The sequence below is a fragment of the Lathyrus oleraceus genome, chromosome 6 (assembly GCF_024323335.1).
Source record: "Lathyrus oleraceus cultivar Zhongwan6 chromosome 6, CAAS_Psat_ZW6_1.0, whole genome shotgun sequence".
NCBI classification, from domain to species: domain Eukaryota; kingdom Viridiplantae; phylum Streptophyta; class Magnoliopsida; order Fabales; family Fabaceae; genus Lathyrus; species Lathyrus oleraceus.
This window is the reverse complement of record NC_066584.1, coordinates 501,337,169-501,362,609: the sequence shown is the minus strand read 5'-3', so window position 1 is coordinate 501,362,609 and position 25,441 is coordinate 501,337,169. Positions and strand designations below refer to the sequence as shown.

The 25,441-nt window shown below is 30.9% G+C and overlaps 1 protein-coding gene across 1 annotated transcript; it reads left to right on the top strand.

Moving 5' to 3' along the window:
• Positions 1-4,160: 4,160 nt before the first annotated feature.
• On the top strand, positions 4,161-18,766 carry LOC127097701 (protein indeterminate-domain 5, chloroplastic). Its single transcript, XM_051036192.1, has 7 exons — positions 4,161-4,285; positions 4,529-4,617; positions 11,536-11,589; positions 13,859-14,023; positions 14,508-14,904; positions 16,417-17,668; positions 18,483-18,766. The coding sequence occupies exons 3-6, from the start codon at positions 11,547-11,549 to the stop codon at positions 17,645-17,647; spliced, it is 1,836 nt and encodes a 611-aa protein (XP_050892149.1). The 5' UTR covers positions 4,161-4,285; positions 4,529-4,617; positions 11,536-11,546; the 3' UTR covers positions 17,648-17,668; positions 18,483-18,766.
• The last annotated feature ends 6,675 nt before the right edge of the window (positions 18,767-25,441 follow it).

The window sequence follows — 25,441 nt, the reverse complement described above, 5'->3', positions numbered from 1 at the left end:
GTTCTTATTGAATTTCCTTGTCTGCTTCACTAGTTGGTTCATCACATAAAATTCTTACTAAATCCTTCTTGATATTATCATTCCTTTCCCACTTCTTCAACTCATCTATGATCATATTGTTGTTGATCACAACTTGCTTGCATCAGGGATCAAATAACTTGTATCAACGAGTTGAGTGATATTCTATCAGAATCATCTATCTTGACTTATCATCAAGTTTCCTTCTCAACTAGTCAGACACATTACTATTTTATATGTATCAAAACACCTTTAGGTGACTTAAGCTAGGCTTGACACCTGAGCAACATTCTTCTGGTGTGATTCCTTCTAGCTTATTGGTTGTACATCTATTTAAGATGTATGTTGCAGTCGACACAACCTCACCCTATAACTCGGTTGGTAGATGATTTGCCTTTAACACACTTCTCACCATATTCACGATGGTATTGCTTTACCTTTCAACAGTTCCATTTAGTTGAGGAATGTATGGTGTCACCACCTCATGCACAATCCTTTATATTTCACATAGTGCATCAAAGTCTCTTAACACATATTCTCCACCACCATCATCCCTTATGGTATGGATCTTGTGGCCACTTTTTCTATTCACCATAACTTTGAGCTTGGTGAATACCTCAATCAAATCACTTTTCTTCTTGATCAAGTAAGTCCATAATTTTCTGCTATAGCAATCTATAAATGTAATAAAGTATTTGTTATATCCAATTGAATCTACCTGAAGAGGGCCACACACATCATACTATATGACTTCAAGTGTGGCTTTAGAATTACTTCTTGTATTTTTACTAAATATGCTCTTGTATTGCTTTGCATAAATACATTCTTCATACACTTCATTTGAAATATGGATTTCTAGTAGACGTGAAACCATGTTCATTCTCTTCAGGTTGTTGATGTCTTTGAAATTTATATGACCAAGTCTGTAGTGCCATAGCCATATCTCTGCTAGCTGCAGTTTCTAAACACTTGTGTTCCATCACTTCAAGCTCGATCTTGAAGGTTCTATTTTGAGACATAGGGGCCTTCAAGACTACTTTTCCACTTGATTCATGTACTTTAATAATCTTGTCTTCTATCAACACTTTGTAATTTTTCTCAATTAGTTGCCATATGCTGAGCAAGTTGCTTTTCATGCCAGGAATATATAACACATTGGAAATCACTTATTGTTTGTCATCTTTCCTCATGATCAGGATATCACCAATACCTTCCGCAACTAGGATATTGTCATTTGCAAATTTCACCTTGTTCTTTATGGAGGGGTTGATGTTGGCAAATCAATATCTCCTTCTAATCAATATCTTCTTCTTCCTCTTCTACCTTTGTTGTCATTCCGTCTTCCTTTGCCTTTCTTTTATTATACTTAATGTGCCTAAATAGCTACATCATCATTCGTCTTGCTTGTGGATCTTTCAACCGTTCTTTGTTCATGAGAATCAAGCATCCCTTGAACCTCTTCTTTTTTCATGCTTGACAGGTCTTTCGATTCTTCTATTGCTACAACCACATGATCAAATTTTTGAAGCAATGACCTCAAGATCTTTGCAACTATTGATTTTGATGTCAACAATTCTCCATACATCTTGATTTGATTCACCAGTCTTGTTACCCTAGTGAAGAAATCAACCACACTTTCATTTTCTCCTGTCTAAAGCAAGTCATACATTCTTTTGTGAGTTTGTAACCTTATTTCTTTCACCTTCTCAGCTCCTCCAAAAGACTTTTCCAAGATTCCCAAGCCTCATTTGATGAACCTACATCACCAACTTTCTCAAAGCTGCCTGGATCAACACATTGATGGATTATAAATAGAGATTTATAATCTTTCTTCTCCAAATATGCTTAACACAAAGAATTACATATTTAACACATAAGAGATGAGTGGGAACAAAGAAGATATGGGCATACCAAAAAATTGTTCTAGAGAAAGAGCTCTATTGTGTTTGGATTTGAAACTCTGACAACGGCGGCTAGGTTTAAAGGATTTTTTATCTTCAATGAAAGGCTTTTTTTCTTCTTTCTTTCGGTTACTCGAGGAGTGAGAAGAAAAAGATAAAGGCAATTTAGCGTGGTATGTATATATGATATATATTTTATTTTAATTTGATATAAAATTGTTTTTTTAAGGGTATTGGGTTCAATTCTCTCATGGTAAACATTAGAATTTAATTTGTTAGAAGTAAATAAAATTTCTTAGGTCAGGTGGGGGACACTTGACTTAATAAATAGACTTCTTAAGTCAGTCAGTAAACACATGCGACTTAAGAAATTTAATGCGAATTATATATATTTTTATTTAATCTTTGTTAAATCAATTTTAAACGCACCCGACCTAACTAAATTATAAATATTTACCGAATTGCAACCATGTCGTTTCTTAATTCAAGTGGCAGATGAACTAATTTAACAACCTCCTACTAAAAAGATATTTTTGTCCAAATAAAAAAGAAAAGTAGGATCGAAAACCTCCATTACCACACAATATATATAAACATATTCCCTCCATTCTTTTTTATAAGTAAATTTTAATTTTTAGATTCATTAAATAAATGATGTATTTGGACTATATATAGACAAGATACATAATTATTTAATGAATCTAAAAATCAAAATTTACTTATAAAAAAAGAATTAAATTAAAATGCATTGATAATATAAACGGATTTTACATTATCAGTTAATTATAACCGTTGGATGTTAGAAAAACTTTGACTTTTATTTCAATAATCTATAAAATAACGTAAACGAATGATGATGATAAACTGACAGTGTCACTACTAAAAACTTCGTGTTTAGTGATTGAATTAGAGACCGAAAAGACTTAGAAATCGATCACTATAACGTTTAGCGATTACAATTTTTCGGTGGAAAAGTGTTAGTCGCTAACCTTTAGCAACGTATTCAATGACCGAATTAGTGACCGATTTAGCCACCATTACTGTGTTAAGTAAATTAAAGTTAAATAAAAATAATTGTCGCATACAAGTATCAACACCCTTGGGTTGTAAAGTATCCGCGTTATCACTGGACACATCATAATAGTTATCAATTTTATATTTAAACTGGTATGTATTATTAGAATATATTTAAATTATTATGATGTCATTTAAATTACATTTTTTTATGTTAAATTAATAAATTTATGTTTATCAAATTTTTATATAAATATATGTTTTATATGTTATAAAAACAAAAATGTGAAACTTTGACTAAAACCTAAAAATTAGGATGAATATAAAATATTAAAAAATGAGAAAAAATTAGGAGGAAAATAGTAACTTAAAAAAGAAAACCATCAAAATTATTAGTGATCGAAATTTCGATCACTGATTTTTTTTAATAAATTAATTTTGTATAAAAATATATTTTGTGATTGAGTGTTATGCTCACAAAATTTCAGTCACTAATTCAGTGGCTAGTTTTATTTGGTGATTGATTTAGCGATTTTAAATTTTTTATTAATATAATGTTAAAGTTTGGTGGCTAATTCGGTGACTAAAATGATATAACTTTTTTAGTCACTAAATCAATTATTAAAAACAAATTGTTTAGTAGTATGTAATTTTTTTTTTATATTTGATAATACATACTAATTAATCTTTAAAAAAATAAAAATGGAAGGAGTACCAATTTGCTGAGTTAGTGTGAGATACAATCTAATATAGTGTTGTTTTCAAATTTTTGCTTGGCCATGTATCCTTTTTCTTAGAAAAATTTTACTCTCCATATTTCTAAAAATTGATTGTTTTTGCAATATACATTCTCATTTTAAGGTTATTCAATAAACAATAATTTTTTAATTTATTATTAAATTTACAATACATTTAAAAGTATTTATTTATTTTTGCACGAAAAAAACATTTGTCATTAAGACAAATAAAGTTATTGTTATTCAAATGTATATTTATGAAACTTTGACTAAATTGGTATAATAAATTAAAATATAATATAATATTAATTAAATAATATTTTATTGAATATAAGAATATTATTACATTTTAATGATAAATAAAACCTCCTTCAACCCATAGACTTTACTACCGACTTTATTTTTTTTTTAATATTTTAACAAATATATAAAGAATTTCCTATTTAAAACACCTTTTTTTTAATAAATATATTTCTTTAAAAAAGGGCTTTATAAAGCCTCCCCATCTTTACCATCTTCCTACAAATCTCATGTGTTCATTTTATATTTGTGAAATAAAACAAACTAAGTTAAGCATGAATTTTGGTTATCTTGAAGTCATCATATTACTCTCAGGTATAACATTATCTTTTATTTATGCGTAAATAATATTATTCTCAAATATATAATAAATACTTGTATTATTATATAATTCGGGTTTGATGAATTGTTTGAATATATGATTTTCATCAATTTAAGATAGATTTTCATCATTTTTAACTATATGTTTTCTGATTTCAACAATTTTTCAAGATTATTGCATATTTTATAGTGTTTTATGTGTAAAAAATACATGTATTAAAACAACTATAAATGCAGATATATAAGTGCGGGTGCAATCCAAGATCAAGACCAAGTTTCCTCTTCTTCAAACCGAACGCTAAAGACTTGTTGAAAAATTTAAAGAGGTAATTCTATGAATCTCTTTTTATTTTATAAAGTTGTATGATTTTATGTATATTGTCTTTAGATTGACTTAGATAACCAAGTCTACTGATTTTAGGGAACTATTTTCTCCCTCAATCCATATTAAGAGCATCTTCAATGCATGCACTTTAATAGAATCTTTAAAATATATTTTTTATTTTTATTTTTTTATTTATAGATGAAATGATAATAATTACTAAAAAAATTATTTAAAAAAATATGTATCTTAAATAAATAGTTTTTGGTGTAAACTTTTTTTAAGAAAATAAGTACGAAAATTAAATATGTTTTTAGGATTTAATTGAAATACACTAACATTATAAAAAGATTTTACTCTGTCAGTTAATCATAGACGTTGGATATTGAAATAAGTTTGATTTTTATTTTAAAAATCTATAAAATAATGCAAACGGGTGATGGTGATGAATCGACAATGTAAATCTTTTTACACAGACAGTGTATAGTAATTAATCAGATATTTTTTATTGAAAAATGTTTATCAAAATGTGAGAGTGAGTATATTAAGAATTATCTCAAAAGAGACTAATTAAAAATTTGTTGGTTGTTAATAAGAAAAGTTTGTTGTTTTTTATTTGGGCCTGGCCATGTTATCCTTTTTATGATAACTTTTTTTTTTTATTTAAAAATTTTAAAATCACACATGATTTTATATGTATTTCTAAAAATCATAATTTATTTAAAAATATTTTTCGAATGACACAAATATTATTTTTCTTTTTAATTTGTGTAATGAGAAAATATTTTTCGAATGACACAAAAATTTATTTTTCAATTTGGAATGCATCTTACCTGTTGTAGCAAGTAAATTGGTTGCCATTATAAATGCAACCAGTTGCTCACTCTTTGTAACTAACAAAAAGTTCAAACAATGAAAAGTTAGTTATAACTAAAATGAACAACATAATTATCAATTTTATCGTCGAATCAAATTGCTAACGCGATCCTAGGTCATGGCAACTCTAGCACCGGCTTCGCCATCTGTTTATGCTAAGTCTCAATAACTCTAGCACCGACACAACTTCAGCAAACGATGAATTACGTCGTCTTAATTTCTCGCTCAAGATTGCATAGAAATTAGATGAGAAGAGTTTTCATCTTTGGCGTCAACAAGTTGAACCTTACATTAATTAATGCGCACAATCTCATAGAATTTGTGGTTTGCACACGAATTCCACTCCAATTTCTTGATGATGTAGTTCACAGCTAGATTTGTGAATTCTGAGTAATCCGCGTGGCTACAAAAGGATCAAATGTTGTTATCTTGGCTTTAACCTATGCTTTTTAGCGAAATCCTTTCTCACGTTCTAGGATGTCCGCGTGCGCATTAGATATGGGATCAATTGTTCGGCTATTCTCAAAAGCAAATGCATGCAAGAGCTCGCCAATTGCGTGTGTAATTTCGTGTTATCACACTTGATAATTTGTCAATTCAAGATTATTTGCTTAATATCATAACTATTGTTGATGTTAGCCTCCATTGGTGATCCTTTACCAACTTAACATCACATAGATGTGATACTTGAAGGTTTGTCTTCAGATTATACTTCAGTGATTTCTGTTATTGAGAGCAAGTTTGACATCATGAATATGGACAAAGTTGAAATTCTTCTAGTTGATCATGACCTTACGCTTACAAATTTCGATAAGACTTTAGTTCTAGACATAGTATCTTTAAATCTAACTCAGACTATGCCTCTAACACAAGCTCATGTTGAATCTCAAACTATCACATATGAATCTCATTCTTGTCAGGTCACTCCCCGAAACCCTGAGTATGATTACCAATCTTTTAGAGGTGCCAAACCTGGTTGTGGTGGCAGAAATGGAAGAGGAAGATGAGGTCGTTTATCTAACAACTTTGTCAAGTTTACTCTAGGTTTGGACATTCCGTTTTGAGTTCCTGGCATAAATTCAACTAACAATTCCATCCATCTTCCTTTATTGGCAATCATTACAATCAAAACTCTTGGAAATGTCATCTTGCTTACTTTTGAAACAATGTATGGACTAGGCCACCTCCACCACCAAAACCTCCATTTCAAAGTCCTCCAAGTACCTTTGTTAAAAACACACTACCTTACACTTCTACATCCTAGTTCCTTGTCTCAGGTGAATCCTACCATGTTATAAGTGATGCCAAGAATCTTCAATAACTCACTCCTTTTGAAGGGTATAACCAAATTTACACAAGTAATGGCCAAGTTTTGCATATTCACTCTGTTAGTTCTAATAGTTTGCCTCCCCCTTTCCACCCTCACACACATATCACACTTAGTAAACTCCTTCTTGTCCCCTACATAACCAAAAACCTCATGAGTTTTAGTCAATTTTCATGAGATGACAATATTTATTTCTTGTTTACTATTGACAAATGTCTTGTAAAATCACAAGTATCCAATGTTGTCCTTCTAGAAGTTCATGTTAGGAGTGACGACCTCTATAAGTTCCCTCCTATAGCTACGCCCAATCTTGCTAAGTCCACTTTATTTCCTTCTTCTTTTGTCGTTGATAAGGTTGTACCTAGTGTTTACTCTATAAGTGTATATGCTAATTTGCCTAATATGTGGCATCTTAGACTAGGGAATCCCAACGTTCATGTCTTAAACTTATGTTGCAAAGTTATAATGGTGTGGTTGAGAGAAACATTGACACATAGTGGACCTTGGCCTTACCTTTCTTAGTCAAGCTTCCTTACCCTTATCTTACTAGGATTATGCTTTTTCCACTCTTGTTGCCTCATTAATAGGATACCTTCATCTTCTATTAAATTTTAAGTCCCTTATACCTTCTTGTTCAAGCTTTAACCTGGTTACACTTTCTTAATGGTCTTTGGATGTGATTGATTTCCCATTTTTAGGCTTTACAATACTCACAAGCTTAATTTTAGGTCTTATGAGTATCTCTTCCTTAGCTATTAAACCTCCCACAAAGGCTTTAGGTGTCTACCTTCTACTGGTAGATTGTACATCTCTAAAGATGTCATGTTCAATTAATCTAGGTTCCCATATCTTAATCTCTTTCCAAAGTTCACTAATAATCTATCATCCAACAAACTTGTCACTCTATCCCCTTTATGTTTTAATCCTAATTCCTCATCCTCAAATCCTACTTCATCTTTTTCTTTAGAACCCTCTTCCTCCAAGACCAACCTACCTCAATCACCTGAGCTTCTTGAACCTATCAATGCCTTCACGAATGAATCCATCAACGAGTTCACTTCAAAAGATCCCTTATCTCCCACCTCTTCTAATTCCACAACTGGAGCTACAAATGACTCATCTATACCTACAGTCTCTCAACTCAGTCCCTTAACTCATTCAAATCCTTCAAATTAATCAAGCCCCTCTAACTAGTTTAGTCTCATATGTTCCTCTTCATCACCTTATACTCAGTCTATACCTCCCTTGTCCATTCATGTACCATCCAAACTAGTTAACCTTCATAATATTCAAACCAAAGCCAAGTATAGGTTTGCTCAACCAAGACTTGAGCCAAGATTGTTGCTATTACACTATGATCCAAAGATTGTTAAGTAAGTCTTTGCTAACTTATATCAGAAGTTAGGTATGCAAGCTGAATATGATGCCTTGCTCCATAAAAAACTCGGTCTTTGATTCCCTTGCCCCCAATAAGCAAGCTATTGTTCGCAAATGTATTTTTAGGGTCAAGGAAAACCCTGATGTAACAATTAATAATTTTAGGTCCAAGCTTGTTGCCAAAGGCTTTCATCAAAGACATAGTTTGAATATTATATAGACCTCCTCTCCTTTTGTCAATCCTATCATTATCAGGCTCATTCTCTCCATTGCCATTACTCATCAAAGGCCAATTAAATAACTTGATACTAATAATGATTTCTTAAATAGGCTCATTGATAAAGAGCTCTACATGGAGCAACCTCAAAAAATTTTAAGTTACAATCATTCACTTGTCTGCAAATTGCATAAGGCTCTTTATGACCCTAAACAAGCCCATATGCAATAGTTTGAGATACTTTAAGCTGCCTTTTTCGATCTTCTATTCAAGTAAAGAAAGTGTGATCCATCTCTCTTCACATACTTTTCCAATGGCCACACTATATATCTCATAGTGTATGCGAATGACATAATTCTGTCTGGAAGTTCCACTACCCTGCTCAAAGATGTTATCAATAACTTGATTCTTGCCTTCTCACTCAAGTATCTTGGTGTGATCTTGACTATTTTCTAGGTATTGAGGTTAAATAAGCTTCTCATGACTTTCTCCTTCTCACTAAGTCCAAATACATTATGGACCTTCTTCAGAAAACTAACATGATTGAATCTTTCTCTGTCAACGCTCTTATGCAATCAACATGCAAGTTAAGTAAAACAGGGCCGGCTGCATTACTTGATCCTTTATTGTACAAGTCAGTTGTAAGTACCTTGAAGTATGCAACCATTATTATACCTGACATTTCGGATACAGTCAACAAAGTGTGCCAATTTATGTAACATCCTCTTAACAGTCATTGGGTTGCAGTGAAGAGAATTCTAAGGTACCTCAAAGGTACTATTAAGCATGATTTGCATCTCTCCCCTCTTTTACCTACTACCTCTACATCCTTACAAGTTTTTTGTGATGTTGACTAGGTTTCTAATCCAGATGATATAATAAGTACATTTAGGGCATCCATTTATTTTGGCAACAACCTCATCTCATGGTGGTCCAAAAAGCAGTTTGTAGTAGTCAGGTCCAACACTGAAGTATAGTACATGAGTTTGGCTCAAACAACACTGATTCACTTTGGGTACAAACTCTCCTTCAAGAATTAGGCATTATCATTAAGCATAACTTATCCTCTGTCACAATTAATCAGTTGTTATTATGCTTACCCACATTCCTATTATGCAATCTAGAATAAAACACATGGAGATTAATCTGTTCTTTGTAAGAGATAAGGTCATGGCAAAGCAACTCAAAGTTGTGCACACTCGTGGCAATGATCAACTAACAAATATGCTTACTAAACCCTTATCATCCATTAAATATCTTGAATTAAGGCACAAACTCATGGTTGTTTACTCCCCAATGAGTTTGTGGAGGATGGGTATTAGAAGTATGTTAGGATAACTGCGTTATATCAATTATAACTGCCAAGACTAATAGATGTCCACTTGAGATGTATCTTAACTGCTATAGCAGGTCAACTAGTTGCCAATATAAATGTAATCACTCACTCAATCTTTATAACTAACAAAAAGTTTAATCAATGAAAAGTAAGTTATAAGTAAAATGAACAACACAATTACCAATTCTATCAATCGTCTAAAGAGTTTATATAGAGTAATATTTTTCACTTAAAGATGATTTTGTAAGAATGAGTTAGAGCATACTCTAGTTTTAATATGATATCCGAGTCTATCGATCGGGATATGAGTCATCCGTCATTTATATTCACGCACCATACTCAATAGTGTCGGTGTGAGATAAATGTATTGAGAAAATATCATATCCTACATTTATTAGATATAGAATTTCTAAAGAATTTATATAAAGTGATAAAGCCGATTTTATAAGAATGAAATATAGTAAACTCTAATTTTAATATTTACATTTCAAATAGAAAAGGTTCTTCTCTTTTTCTTTCCAAATATCAAACTTGTGTTTATGATTCACAATCTATTGACAATAAGAAACAAGTATTCTCCAAATTACGTTAAATTTTGTGTTTTAACACTAATAGCAATGTTTTGAGCAAATTATACTAAGTTTTAGGTGTGTGAAAAATTGGTCTAATAGGACATAGAAAAAACAAAGACAAGACAAAAATGTTAAGATTTGTTGAAAGAAAATGTATCCATCATTGAAGGAGACCATCCTCTAAGTTATAACTAGTCACTAAAAGTCTAAAGAGAGTCTCACACTCTTTCATTGCTTAATGCATAGCCACTAAGAGTTAACATTTTAGTTTGTCTAAATATAAAAATAAATAAAAAATTTCAACTAAAAGATATGTGAAAATTTTGGACAGGATCTCCTATTTTGAAAACAAGCATATTAGTTATTGTTTGACTGTTTTGGATCTCTATGTTTGAATATTTTAAGAATGTAAAAACTAATGGATGCAGGCTCTTATCCTATTATATTCCAAACCATAATACTTTAAGATTTTCTATTTGGTTTCTTGTACTTTGGATCTTTGTCTAAAAGAATGACAACAGAATAGAACCCAACAAAGAAAACGATGATTGGGACTTCATTTTTTATTTTTTTTGGGTCTTTTGATTAAATATTCTTCCACTTGAAATTAAACTATAATTAATTAAATTAATTACATAGCTTGATTGATGTTAAGATTGAAAGGTAACTGTAACACTATAACTTTACCAACTTCCATAAAGGTTTAAATTTAAACTAGAGATTAGGTATACAAACTTGAATTTTATTGGCTTACTCATATGTTGTCACAGGTTTTTGACTATTTAATGAAAAGCTACATTTTTTTGTTTAGGTTTAATATATATATATATATATATATATATATATATATATATATATATATATATATATATATGTATAATTGTTTTTTTATAAAAAAATACTTAATATTCTATTTCGTCATTGTAAATATATATTTTTTAATTTATTGAATAACCGATATATTTGGTCTATATAGAGGTAGCTAAAGACGTTTCATCCGTCGAATATATCTGTTTTCTCTACATTTTTTATCATGCAAGACAAAATTTTAGACTTGTATTTTGTAATATGTCCGTTCCTCTCTATTTCATTTTTTTTGTTAGCATTAGCATTTGCATATGCGGACATTAATATATATTAATTTTATGAAACCTTTTAAAAAAAAATTGAAGCGGATTTAGATCTTACATTGCTCGTTTTTTTTTGGATTTTTGCAGGACCGACTTAAATGGAGAGGACAAGTTTGTTTATCACTCCTGAATTTATAAACGGTATGTCAAACATGTCTATTTTACTTGTTTTTTATTTTTGCAAAATAATCAAAACTTTAAACTTGCACCCTGTGATATATCATCTCTATTCGGTCACAGTATTTTGTCAACTTTTACAAATGCAAACATTATAATAAGTTTTTACAATTCTTAGACTTTACACGACTTTCATATTTTTTTATCCGTATCTTCAGTTATACTTGCTCCGTTCAATTTAAAAGAAAATTGCAAAACGGATCTACGTAAGTCGAACATATTGTTTGTTGATATATATATATATATATATATATATATATATATATATATATATATATATATATATATATATATATATATATATATAATATATATATATATATATATATATATATATATATATATATATATATATATATATATATATATATTTTTTTTTTATTCCGACTAAATTCATATAAATTATTTTCTAAAGATTGAAATTATATTTAACCAAATTTTATTTTGAGCAAATTTATTTACTTTTAAATTATGAATATATATTCAATTAGATATTAATTAAACTATAAACCATTTATGACTCTGTAATTACTTAAACATTAATTAATCTCTTATCAACTATGAGTCAAAAAGAATTCCTATTTATGATCATGTTGTCATTCTGTCAAAGAATGACTCTCTCCCTTTTATCTATTGGTTGTTAATAAAAAATAACTTCATCCATAAAAATAAAGATTTAGAAAGAGAAAAAGAAAAGACAACTGTGAAGAAATATAAATAAAATGATAAAATAAAACGATGTTTGCTAAAAAAAATTATCTAAAAAAAAAATTCACATAATAATACTATTAACTATCCATATCAAAAGACCTCATAATTCCCCAAAAGCACATATTTCACTTTATTCCATGGTAATATCTCACAAAAAATCCACTTGAAAGTGATTAAATTTTAATCCACGGTCTAAAATTAACCTGTCTTTTAAGAAAAAGTAACAGCCCTGTGATGTTATCAAATTCCACCCTGTTTCTAAAAAAATTCTGTTTCATTTGTTTATCCATAGTGGTTGGATTAGGTCTTTTCTTGAGTCTTTTGATTGTGACTTGTTTTATTTATTTAATTTACATTAATATAAAATTACTAAATTACCCTTCAGTTATGATTGTGACTTTTTAGAGCAAAATCAACACAAAAAAACTATAGTCATAAGGCAATTACTCATTGCATGCAAGAATTGAAAGTGATAACAGAACAGAATAAGCTCTTTCAAAACAAGTAAGCCAAACACAGCAAAGAGAGTTTCAGAATCATTTTTTTGCTTTTTTCATGTCAGTGTAACCCTTTAAACGGTAAATGTACTCATTCTGAAACCTCCACTGAATTTCAGACATAACATCAGGTGTTTTTTTTTCTTCAAAAAAAAAATCATTTCAGTTTAATTAATAAAAAAATAAAATAAAAATTAAAATAATTATTTATAAACTTCATATTTCATTTACCAATGCTAATTATTCTTTCATGCATTAACTTGAATTTCAGTTTCATTGTCCTTTTTTGAATTTTGAAATTTCTGTGGGGCTGCATGATGAGCAAATATTTGTCTGGAAGTGAGTAAGAAGATACTACAAATTAAGAGAGAGAAAGAGTTTTAGAGAGAGAGAGAGGGGGGTTGTAGTAGTAGTAGCTGTTTCATGGTGCTTTCAACTTTCTATGTCGTTTTATGACTAAGGATTGGGTCCACCGACCTGTAGGGATTACCCTCTCTCACTCTTTCTTTCTCTTTCAATATATATATTTTTTATTTTTTATTTTTGTGAAAATATAAAATAATTCATTTATGACAAAGAGAGAGATGAAAAAGTGAGGAAAATCTGGAAAACTTTTTGAAGAGGAAAAAAAGGCAGAGAATAATAATAAAGAGTGAAGAAAAAATATGTTGTTTGTATATGTGTTGATGTATCTGCATGACAACAAATCATCAATGAAAGAATCAGTTCAAGTTTCTTCTCATTTAAATCATCAAAACCATCTCAAGCAAGAAATGGCTTGATTTGCTTTTTGTTGTTTTTTCATCTTTGTTATATATATATATATATATATATCTATATCTATTGTTCTTTAGTTTGTTCTATATCTCATCCATTTTTTTTAAATTTTTGTGAGATTGAGATTGTGATGAATTGAAGAGGATTCAATTTGCATGTTAGATTTTTCAAAATTGTGATTGTGTTGTAAGGCTAGAAAAGTTAAAGAATTGTTTTACTAGTTGGTTGAAGAAGGTTGTTATATATAGATATGGCTGCTTCATCTTCTTCGGCATCACTTTTTGGATTCAGAGAAGAGGATCCAAATCAAATGAATCAACAGCAACATTCCTTGCCACCGTCATCAACAACTGCAGCTCCAGCTCCGGCTGCAACATCTCAGAAGAAAAAGAGAAACCAACCTGGAACACCAAGCAAGTTTCTCAACTATTTTATTAATTCTATTTATATCTTACATAATTAAGCTCTAATTGCATGTTTCGATTCGCAGTATAAGATTGACAGAATCGCTGTGTCAGCACGATTCTGCTAAACTAACTGCGATAGATCCATACTTACACCAAGCAATTTTCCATCAATAAGATACATTTTTAAAAAATAAAATCCGATTATGGATTTTATCTATTTGAGTATTTTCATTAATTCTACCAATGTTTTTTCAGACTATTTTTTTGTGTGTTTGTTTTTTGTTTTCATTTGAGAAGAATTCCCTAGTGCGGAACCCTAATTTAAAAACATAAATGTAAAATAGAATGAAATGAATTTCAATGTCAGTTTGTTTGACATGGAAATCAACCTTTGTCTTGACTCTTGAAGCTTCATTTTCTCAATTAATTTTAATTTTTTTGTGTGAATTTTTGTAATAATTTATTGTTTGGCTATTTTCAATGGAAACAGATCCAGATGCAGAGGTGATAGCACTATCTCCCAAGACCCTAATGGCAACAAACAGGTTTATCTGTGAGGTATGCAACAAAGGGTTCCAAAGAGAGCAAAACCTACAGCTCCACAGAAGAGGACACAACTTGCCTTGGAAGCTTAAGCAGAAGACAACAAAAGAGCCTAAGAGAAAGGTTTATCTCTGTCCTGAGCCCACATGTGTTCATCATGACCCTTCCAGAGCACTCGGTGACCTCACCGGAATCAAGAAACACTTCTCTCGCAAACACGGCGAGAAGAAATGGAAGTGTGATAAGTGCTCTAAGAAATACGCTGTTCAATCTGATTGGAAAGCACATTCCAAAACTTGTGGCACCAGAGAATACAGGTGTGACTGCGGCACTCTCTTCTCCAGGTAACATATTACAACTTCACATACTACATACTATATTTCATGTTAATACTAATTAATCGAAATCGAAGTAACAAGGGCTGAATTTTAATGTGTGTCATTTTGATGTCATGTTATCATTTTTAGGGCATGTTGTTTATGTTAGATTCTTCAAATGACTATAGAGAGGAAAAGACTAAGATGCTTTTCAATATTATCTACTGAATTTGGTTGATAATAATGATATTTTTTTTACATTTGACAGCAATAGCAATTGATTGAATAAGATTCTATGGTTTTGGTATGTTTTTGTTTGTCATGTTTCTATATTTGTGTATATTTTGTGGGCAAATGAAATGGATGGAAACATCTACCCACGTGAATGATCTCTGAAATTTTTCTTCAACAAACAAAAGACACACACGGAGGAAAGAGCACCCACCACCTTATAACTATGCAAATCTTTCTCTCTCTACTCGTAAAAAAAAGGATATTATGGAAAAAACACTTCACCTTTTTTCTGAATTTTTCTTGGGAACCGTGCAGTTTTTTTAGGCCATTTCTTTTTCTTCCTATTCACGTGTTGCTATGGCATGAAGCTGTGTGGTGTTGTATTACGATCTTTGTTTTCTTCTTGGTTGGCAACTTGTGTTTGTGTTCAGTACACTGGACTCTTGCAGGTGCTCCTTTTCATGATAACCTTACGACTAAATCAAATTATTCAACTCTCTCAATCTTCCTTTCATATATAAACACTCAGTAGTATTAAATTCTCTTATCAAAAAGTTTTTTACTGTCTATTTTGATTCAAAACTAGTCTCTATCAAAAATATTATTAGCTCTGATATATTTATAAAAAAAATTTACTTTTTAAATATATATATCAGATACGTTACTTGATTAATAAATTTATAAATTTTTTCTTATAAATACAATGAGGGAGTATGTTTTTATTTATGGAAGAGTGATGAGTCTTATAATCAAGTTTTGGTGGTGAAATTAATATCATTATGCTTAATTGTGCTTTTTTAGGAAGTTTTTTTTAGTTATATACCTTTTAAACATTTGTAGAGGTATTCAAATTATAATTTTGTCTAACTATACTCTTTTTAATAAATACACGCAAATTTTTGTCCACTCGTTAATTAGTTAATTAAGTATCACATTCTTTCATTTTGATGTCAATTATTTTTCACTCTTAATTAAGAGTTTTATTGTCTTTTACTTGAAAAGGTCAAGTTCCACTTCTAGTAATTTATGTGTAATTCAGGATACGTACGTGACAGCTTTTAGATACTACTTTCATATTTACAGTGTATATAGCCAACCATTTCATCAAAAAAGAAATTTGTAAAAATCTTCAAATATAAAATCCTCTCTTTCTCTATATATAGAAATATTAGCCCCTAGTATATTTTATTTTATTTTTTAATGATTAATTGAGTAATATTATTGACTAAGTTATTGTCTAATTCATGAATTTTTTAACTAAGTGATTGAAATCATGTTGTTAATAATTTTTTAATGTCAATGCAGGAGAGACAGTTTCATAACTCATAGAGCTTTCTGCGATGCATTGGCTCAAGAGGGTCCAAGACAGCCACCAATAACCCTAACTGGTGCCATTGGATCACATCTTTTCGGAAGTGGCGGCAGCGGCGGAGGTGGCGGCAACAACAACAACAGCATGGGTTTAAACTTATCCCAAGTTGCTCCACAAATGCCCAACATGCAACATCAACAAGACCACCACAACAATTCAGCCACTGAAATCCTGCGACTCGGTGCAGCCGCGAGTCGAACCGGACAATTCGACCACCACAACATTCTCCAGTCCACTTTCAGACCTAATTCCTTCTTCAACAATAACATTCATGATCCAAACCAAAACTATGTTTCTGATCAAGGATTGATGATGCAGCAGACTAATAACAACACCGCCAACAACAGCAATCTCTTCAACATTCCGAATTTCCTTTCGAGTAACAGTACTACTAATACTAACAGTAGCAACAACTCATTCTCCGAGCACTTGAATATGAATAATGAAGGGACAAATTTCTTCACTGGATCAGGTGGAACAAGTAGTGCTCCATCACTTTTCAGCAACTGTTTCCCTCAAGGAGGTGGAAACAGTAGCAACAACAATATCAATGCTGTTACTGCTATATCTTCAATGTCAGCAACTGCACTTCTTCAGAAAGCTGCTCAAATGGGTGCAACTTCAAGCAATGGAAACGGTACCACCGCAACTTCGCTTCTCAAGAGCTTCGGAAACAACACTCCTGCTACTAATTCAGCTTCTTCCGGTGGTGTTGGTACTGGTGCTGGTGTTGCTGGTGCCGGTGGTGGCGAGCATAACAGAATTCTCCAGATGGGAGGTGGAAGTGTAAACTACGGTTTTGGCGGCGGGAATAACGAACAGAGTAATTTGCAGGATTTGATGAACTCTTTTGCTGCTACCGGGAATGCTTCAATATTTGAAACGGGAAGAGGAGGTGTAGGGCTTGGAAGTGGAGGTGCAGATAGCAGTCAACTAACTCGTGACTTTTTAGGAGTTGGTGAGATAGTGAGAAACATGAGCGGTGTTGTTGGAGGACAAAGGGAACAACAACAACAACAACAGAATCATCAACATGCAGCAGCTGCATTTAACCTGCCAGTTTCCATGGAAGGAGATCAAAGAAACATTCATGCTGCACAGTCCTTTGGAGGCGGAGGAAGAGGAGGAGCTGGTGGTGGAGCAGGAGCAGGAAATTTTCACTAATCATTATCATCTTTCATAAAGGTACCTACACAAATAGTCAACACTAGTAACCTAGAATCATATGTTTTACTATTATTATTATTTCATAATGTTACTTTCTTAGGGATCAATAACTTACCTTCATTTAATTCGATCAAAACATATCAACTGAGTTATCTCACTCGCTTAAATAATCAGTTATATATATTTTGAAAAAAATAAAGATATTATTTTATTAAAATGAAACTTATAGGAGTAGTTATTTAAGTAGGTATATAGAAGAAAGATGCTATAATAAAATAATTTGTTTCTAGTGTCAAAAAAGTGAGTGTGTGTGGTCTGACAAGTTGTCTTGCATGGTGCAGACAGCGACGTTGTGCAGAACTAATTTGTTTCTTCTATTGTCTTCTCTTTTTCATTTTCTTCACTTTCATTTTTTGGTTGGCTGGCACATCCACAGTGAGTCACGAGTGCCAAAACTTTTTTCTCAACAAATTATTTCTCCTCTTATCAACCTGTTTCTTTCTTGCCATGTCACAGAATGTGCTTCAATTAATTTTTTATTTCAACATTTTCTTACAATTTGTATTATCCACGTATCTGTTCATGTGTGTTGTTTTTTTCTCTCTACAGCTTAGGTCAATTATTTAGATTGGTATGTATAGTATCATCATACACGTTTTTAACTGCATTCTCTTGTACTATTTTTATACTATCATTATGTTTGTTCTTATATCAAATAATATTCCATGAGTGCAGAGTACTTATTAGTCCTTTTTCTTAATATGCATTTATATAATTTTTTAATTATATAAATGATGTTTGCTTAAATAAAGTAACGATTTAATTTTTGCAGGATTTCAACATGCTCCATTGGAACTTGATCTAATTAAAGATTTTGAGACTACTGTGAAGAATATGTGGAAATTCCTGAATTTTCTTGAAGCTTCTTCAAACTCTGTTAAATCCCCCTCCCCCAATTTTTTTTTTCCTGATACATATTAGCTTCAAGTTTTTTTTATGGTTTATTTAATAGATTTTGTTATTGGGTAATTGATATTTATCATATATATTTAAATGCGACAATAAACCAGTTATAACCTTTTTTTTATATATATAATATAGACCAGTTATGACTTATTTCATATATTTTTTGTTTATATATATATATATATATATATATATATATATATATATATATATATATATATATATATATATATATATATATATATATATATATATATATATATATATCTTCTGAATGTGTTATATATTGGATAGGTTCTACTCAAGGAAAAAATTTCTTAGGCTTAGAGTCTTACTCCATCCCAATATTTTCTAGGTCTCATGAAACCTTGAGGTATGATTCTTGATTTCTCTCTTAATATGTTTTATATGCTATGATATATACCTGAATTATCAAATTAAAATTTAATAATGACAGTCCCGTAGAATTTATGTCCCAAATATATTTGGGAAGTATTGCAACCCTTTTCTCTATAAACAACGAATATGATGTGCTAATTTTAAAATTTAAAAAGTGATTAATATTTTTCTAAATAATTGTTATTTAATATTTTAATTATTTTGGTTTAAATTTAAAAAAAAAATTGACATCTACAAATATATTATATTAATTTATTTTAGAACAAAATAGATTTTGATATGTTATCTTCAAAATTTTCAATCTAATTTTTTTGAAAATATTGAAAGTGAGAAAAACACTATTTTGTGTGACTTTAACAAACTTTCAATTAGAATTTTGGTTGAGAAAAAAGATTAAATAAAACAAAAAAAAAAATTTGAATGATAAAGAGATAATGAGAGAGTGACACAATGGCTTATTCTATCTCACCACCAATCTGGCATCAACGTCTAATATCTTCAATTTCTAAAGAAGAGTCTTTCTTTAGGATTTTGATGAAGACAAATACATCAATAAAAGAAGAAAAAGAGAAAGTCAATAATAATCAACAAAGAAGAAAAAGATTAAGGGTGTGCGCGGGTTGGGTTGGATCGTATTTGGCTTAACCCATTATCCAATCCGTTCAAATTTCAATGGGTTGGGTCCGTCGTCCAACCTGCAATTTCATTGGCAAACCCGACCCGGACCGACACATTCATTAATGGGTTGAGTTTGGTTGGGTTCGCGGGTTGTGTTTCAAATAAAAAACATATTTTTTATAATTCCTTTTGTCGGTTTAAAAAAAAACACAACTCAATACAATCATACGCATTTATAATACTCAAATTCAATGAAACATATCATATAATATCTAATAAAATTCATCAACTCGATATAACACTTTATAATAGTATAAAATTCAACCAGACACGTTGTTTCTATAAAATACATAAATCAGAAATGATACAAAATAAAATAAGAAATAACACTTAATCTTAAAATTACGTAAACTCATTGGTCTAGTAGTATTATTGGTGGAGAATAATTGTTTTTTTTGGAAAAATTATGGTTATTAGTGAGATACTAATTATATATTTTTATTTAAAATAAAAATAAAAATAATAAGAAATTACTAAAGGCACATCAATGAGTTGGATCAACGGGTCCGCGGATTGCAAAACTCAAATTCAATACGCGAATCAAAATTATACGGGTTATTATGGGGTGGGTTGGGTATACCCGTAAATGAATGAGTTTGGGTAATTTATAGGTTGAGTTGGGTTAGATCAGCGGGTTTGTGGGTCGATCCGCACCCATGAGCACCCGTAAAAAAGATAAAGATAACAATGATTAAAAAAGAAGAAAAAGATGAAGACAATGAACGATAAAGACGAAGACAACAATCAATCATGACAAAGTGACTAAGATCAAAATTGAAAAAAGTTAAGATTGTCTTTTTTCTTTTATATATCATCATCCATCTCATATATCACTTAAAAAATCTCATAAAATATCATTCAAATTTAACCTATAATGTTTCCAAAGTTATCGCATAAAAACCACTAGAGTCGTGTGCCTTAAAAAGCTGGATTTAATGTTGGATGGAAGTGGTATTCGGCTACCAGAATGTGGTATTCGAATACCAATGTTAATTTGTTTAAAAATTGTAATGTTGCAAAGTGTTATTTGACTACTAGGATGTGGTATTTGAATAACACCTGAACCATGTTGTTTTTTCATCAAACAAAATCATCGTTTTGAATGGCAAAGCTTCGTGAAATCTTTTCATAGACATGCAATCATTCATAGAGGTTTTTAAGTGTGTATAAATGATGGCTTAATATAGAAAACCTAAAAATAAGTTTTACATTATAACTTACACAAATCAAAGAAACTTTCTTTTTCAAAAATGGTTGTAAAATTGTAAACCTTCATAATTCAGAAAAGTTTCAAAACCAAAACAGAATTTGAACAATTAAATAATATACTTTGAATTGTGATATTGAGAAAATAAAGTCTATAATTCCAAGATTGGATTTGACATTCAAGAGTCTACTACATTATTCATTTCTCAACAAAGTTTAAGTATTCGTATCTTTCACCATAGTGTGTTGTGAAAGGTGCTTGTAAATAGAAAGTGGTCTACTTTCTGGTTTTTGTAAGGATCATCATAGTGTTTGGTGATTGTTGAAAAGGTTCTTGTTATCGGTTTTTGTAAGGATCATCATAGGGTTTGGTGTTTGTGTATGTATTAGAAGGTTGTAAAGAAGTCTTGGTGTGAGACTTATACAATAATGTAAAACATAGTAAATAACCCTCTAAGGAGTAGAGAGACTAGATGTACCATTGGTTGATAAGGGAAACTAGTATAAATATATTGTGTTCTTTATTTTTGTGACTTTAAAACTCTTCACTTTACATTCATCTTAAAGTAGCATTAAATCACTTGTTTCCGGTAAAATTATAAGTTAAGAAACATTGAATAAAATCAAGAAAACATAGCAATACTAATTCACGCCCTCTTAGATTGCCTCTCATAGTTACATTTAGAATCAGAGCAACAGTTAGGTAACTTTATCCAAGAGTCGGGTAACAATTTCTTACACAAAACCTTTTTTAGGAGAACGCAACAACGTCAATAGACCATCATGTTTCACCGGTGATTGTTATGATTTTTGGAAGATTAGAATACAAATGTTTCTAGAATCATAAGGTGTAGTGTAGAACCATGTTTTGCCGGTTAAGGAAGCTTTCATGTACTTAATGATGAATATTCTTTTGATGATGACAACTAAAATGCTAGCATAACAAGCGGTAAAGTTACAAGCAGACTAAGTAGGGTTTGATGAGTTTGATGATCACTACAAACATCATCTGTTGATGGTGCCTAAATGGAATATAAATCAAACCTCATTTATAAGTAGAATTCAAACAAGTGTCTATAAGATTGAATCACGTGAAAAGTATCGAAGCTTCAAAGTGTGAAAAAGAGGAAGTGTGAAATTCCACCCTATCGCGTATGAGTAAACATGATGTTGTAAAAGGAAAAAGGCATTTTTAAAAATTTATACGGCTAAATCACACACAATAAAAACACACTTTAAAGCCTATTTTTCTTAAATAATTATTCCTAAAAATGTTTTGAAGTCATTCCAATTGAATAAGAAACTATCTAAATGATTTTGAACAAAATATGCATTATCCAATCGATTGGCACATATATCAAATTGATTGGATTAATGTAAAAATTGTTCTTAATCATTTAAGACAATATCTTAATGAACGACAATCAGAAATTATGTACTAACAGGTTTGATGGAAAACATGTTCGACACGCAAGAAATCATAGATCCTTATGAGCATCTTGCTAAATTTTATGAAACTTGCTCGATGTGTAAGCCGGTTGGTGACATCACCATCGATCATGTAAAATCACGTTTGTTTATTTTTTCATTGATAGGTCACACAAAATATTGGTTGTAGTGTATCCCTGTAAGACCCCAATTTTGACCCTAAAATCCCTCATGTTATCTCATCATATGCATTGACTTTGAAATCACACCTTGGCATCCTCCTTACCTCTCATTCATTGGGTTTGCATTGGGAGAGATCACCAAACACATTTGATTGTATCATACCTTTTATTTTTCTTTGCTTACTAACCAAAATACCAAAAATATGTCTATGTATAACTTTGTTTCTTTTATAGGTAATGTTGTAGCGGGGTATTCGTTACCATTAGAGATATTGACTAAATCCAAGGTAAACCATACAAGTCGATTCGCCACCGCACTTCTATTTATCCAAAGGAATGGTTAGAAAGCGAACAAAAACCTAAAAGTTTTATCGAATCAAAAACTAGTAAAAATGTCAGAGATCTGGGTAAGGGGGTTGGTTATGCAATGAGAAGGTTTTAAGCACCCAAAACATCCTAGGTACTCCTAGGGAGCCCTTTTCATAAGTGTTGTTCTAGTCTAAAGGGTGTAGGTATATCTAAAGTACTATTTACTAAAAGGAAGGCTAAAAGAAAATGACTCGCAAGGATGTCGCATCCACTGCCTACGTATCTCATCTGAGTATGAGAATCAGAGTCTTTGTAGCTCGGCTAACTAGGGGTTAAGGATTGCCATCTAAACATGGACTTACAAAAGAGGACACCAGCTGTGTCAAAGGAGGGTGGGCAGTGTGTTCAACGTCCTAGAAGTAGGCGTCACAGCTCGCTGAATCGAGTCTTAGGCAGTTACCTCTTTGCAATAGAACGGACTAACATGCCACCAGGTCGGAGACGCACAGAAGGTCTAAAAGTGGGGAAGCTCTGCTCTAGAGTTGTCATGCAATATGGACCTATGTGTTAGGATTTACAAAGGGGAACATCTACCTAATGTTAGCATGCAAAGAATAAGGGAATTCTACCTATGTTATCATACAAAGGGTTCTACCTAATGGGTGCTACCTAAACGGAATAAGAGTCGACGGATGGAGCAAGGAGAGGAGCCACTGATAAGGGTAGATGGCGATGCCTGAGGCAATCGACTTACAGGTAGATGGCGATGCCTGAAGCAATCGACTTACAGGTAGATGACGATGCCTGAAGCAATCGACTTACAAGAGAAATGGCGATGCCTGAAGCAATCGACTTACAAAAGAAATGGCGATGCCTGAAGCAATCGACTTACAAAAGAAATGGCGATGCATGAAGCAATCGACTTACAAAAGGATGGATGAATACGTGCTGGTTCTGTTAAATTTTGAAAATGATTACTCGACGTTGGATCGAGCTTTTGATCTTGTTTTGAAATGATTATCGGATGTTCGTTTTAATTCTTGTATTAACAGATGAATAAAGAAATAAAGAAATAAATATTATACACTTTATGTGCGAGGGGTACATTTGTTATGAATGGGGATTGTTCATGGCAAACAAACAATAAGAATATATGCCTCATACATCATACAAGTAGGCAACAATTATCAATCAGATCGGATAAATAAACAATATATAATCAAACCAAAGAATAAAATAATGGAGCACTTAAACAATGCATGGGAGTATGAACATGTTAAATAATCAAGCAATAGAAAGCATGAATGAGAGAAACAAGTATAAAAGATAACAGATGAATCAAACAGATGAAAATATACACACGAAGGGTCCACTGAATAATTTAATCAGGAAATAAGGTAAGGACCAAATAAAATCAAGGTAAAAGGCCTCTAATACATGGCATATGATATGAACAAGGGAGGATCAAAAGATCTCTTCAATTGCCCTAAGCAATCCCTAAGTCAAACGTCGATCATAAAGAAGTCAACTGAAAGTTCAAGTCAACTTAAAAAAGAACAAATAAATATAAAATTAATCAAGAAAATTATGAAAAATTAAACTAAATAAAGTGGGGTCAGGACATCATCATCCCACAAAAATATTTTTAAAATAACGAAAATTGGTACATAAATTAATTAAAATAAAACAGAGGTCAAACCAAAAGTCAATTAATGAGACTAGGTTAGAAATAAATCAAGAATAAATAGTAAATTAATCAAGAAAATTATGAAAAATTAAACTAAATAAGATGGGTTCGGTACATCATCATTCTCCAAAAATATTTTAAAAATAACGAAAATTGGTACATAAATTAATTAAAATAAAACAGAGGTCAAACCAAAAGTCAATTAATGAGACTAGGTTAGAAATAAATAAAGAATAAATAGTAAATCAATCAAGAAAATTATGAAAAATTAAAATAAATAAGGTGGGGTCAGGACATCATCATCCCCCAAAAAGATTTTTAAAATAATGAAAATTGGTACGTGAATTAATTAAAATAAAACCGAGGTCAAACCAAAAGTCAATTAATGAGACTAGGTTAGAAATAAATCAAGAATAAATAGTAAATTAATCAAGAAAATTATGAAAAATTAAACTAAATGAGGTGGGGTCAAGACATAATCATCCCCCAAAAAGATTTTAAAAATAATGAAAATTGATATGTGAATTAATTAAAATGAAACAGAAGTGAAATTAAAAGTCCACCAACCAAACTAGGTCAAAAATAAATCCAAAATAAATTGAAAATGTGAAATAAAATTCCAAGAAAAGGTCAGTTTGACCATGAGACAGTGGTCAACCTTCATCCCAAAAATTAAATGCTAACAATAATTTTAAGGCATAAAAATAAAATCAATAAAAAAAGTGTGTTAAAATGGACCAGTTAGAATAAATAATTAAAATAAAATATTAATATTAAAAAAATACGAAAATAAAAATTATATAAAATTAAATAAAACGTTAAGAAAAGTGAAAAATATTTTTGGGTAATTTTATGGACGAAGAAAATATTTTAAATAAGAAAAAGAAATACGAAAATGGAAGGATTAATTGTGATGAACATGGTAAGCAAGCGCAG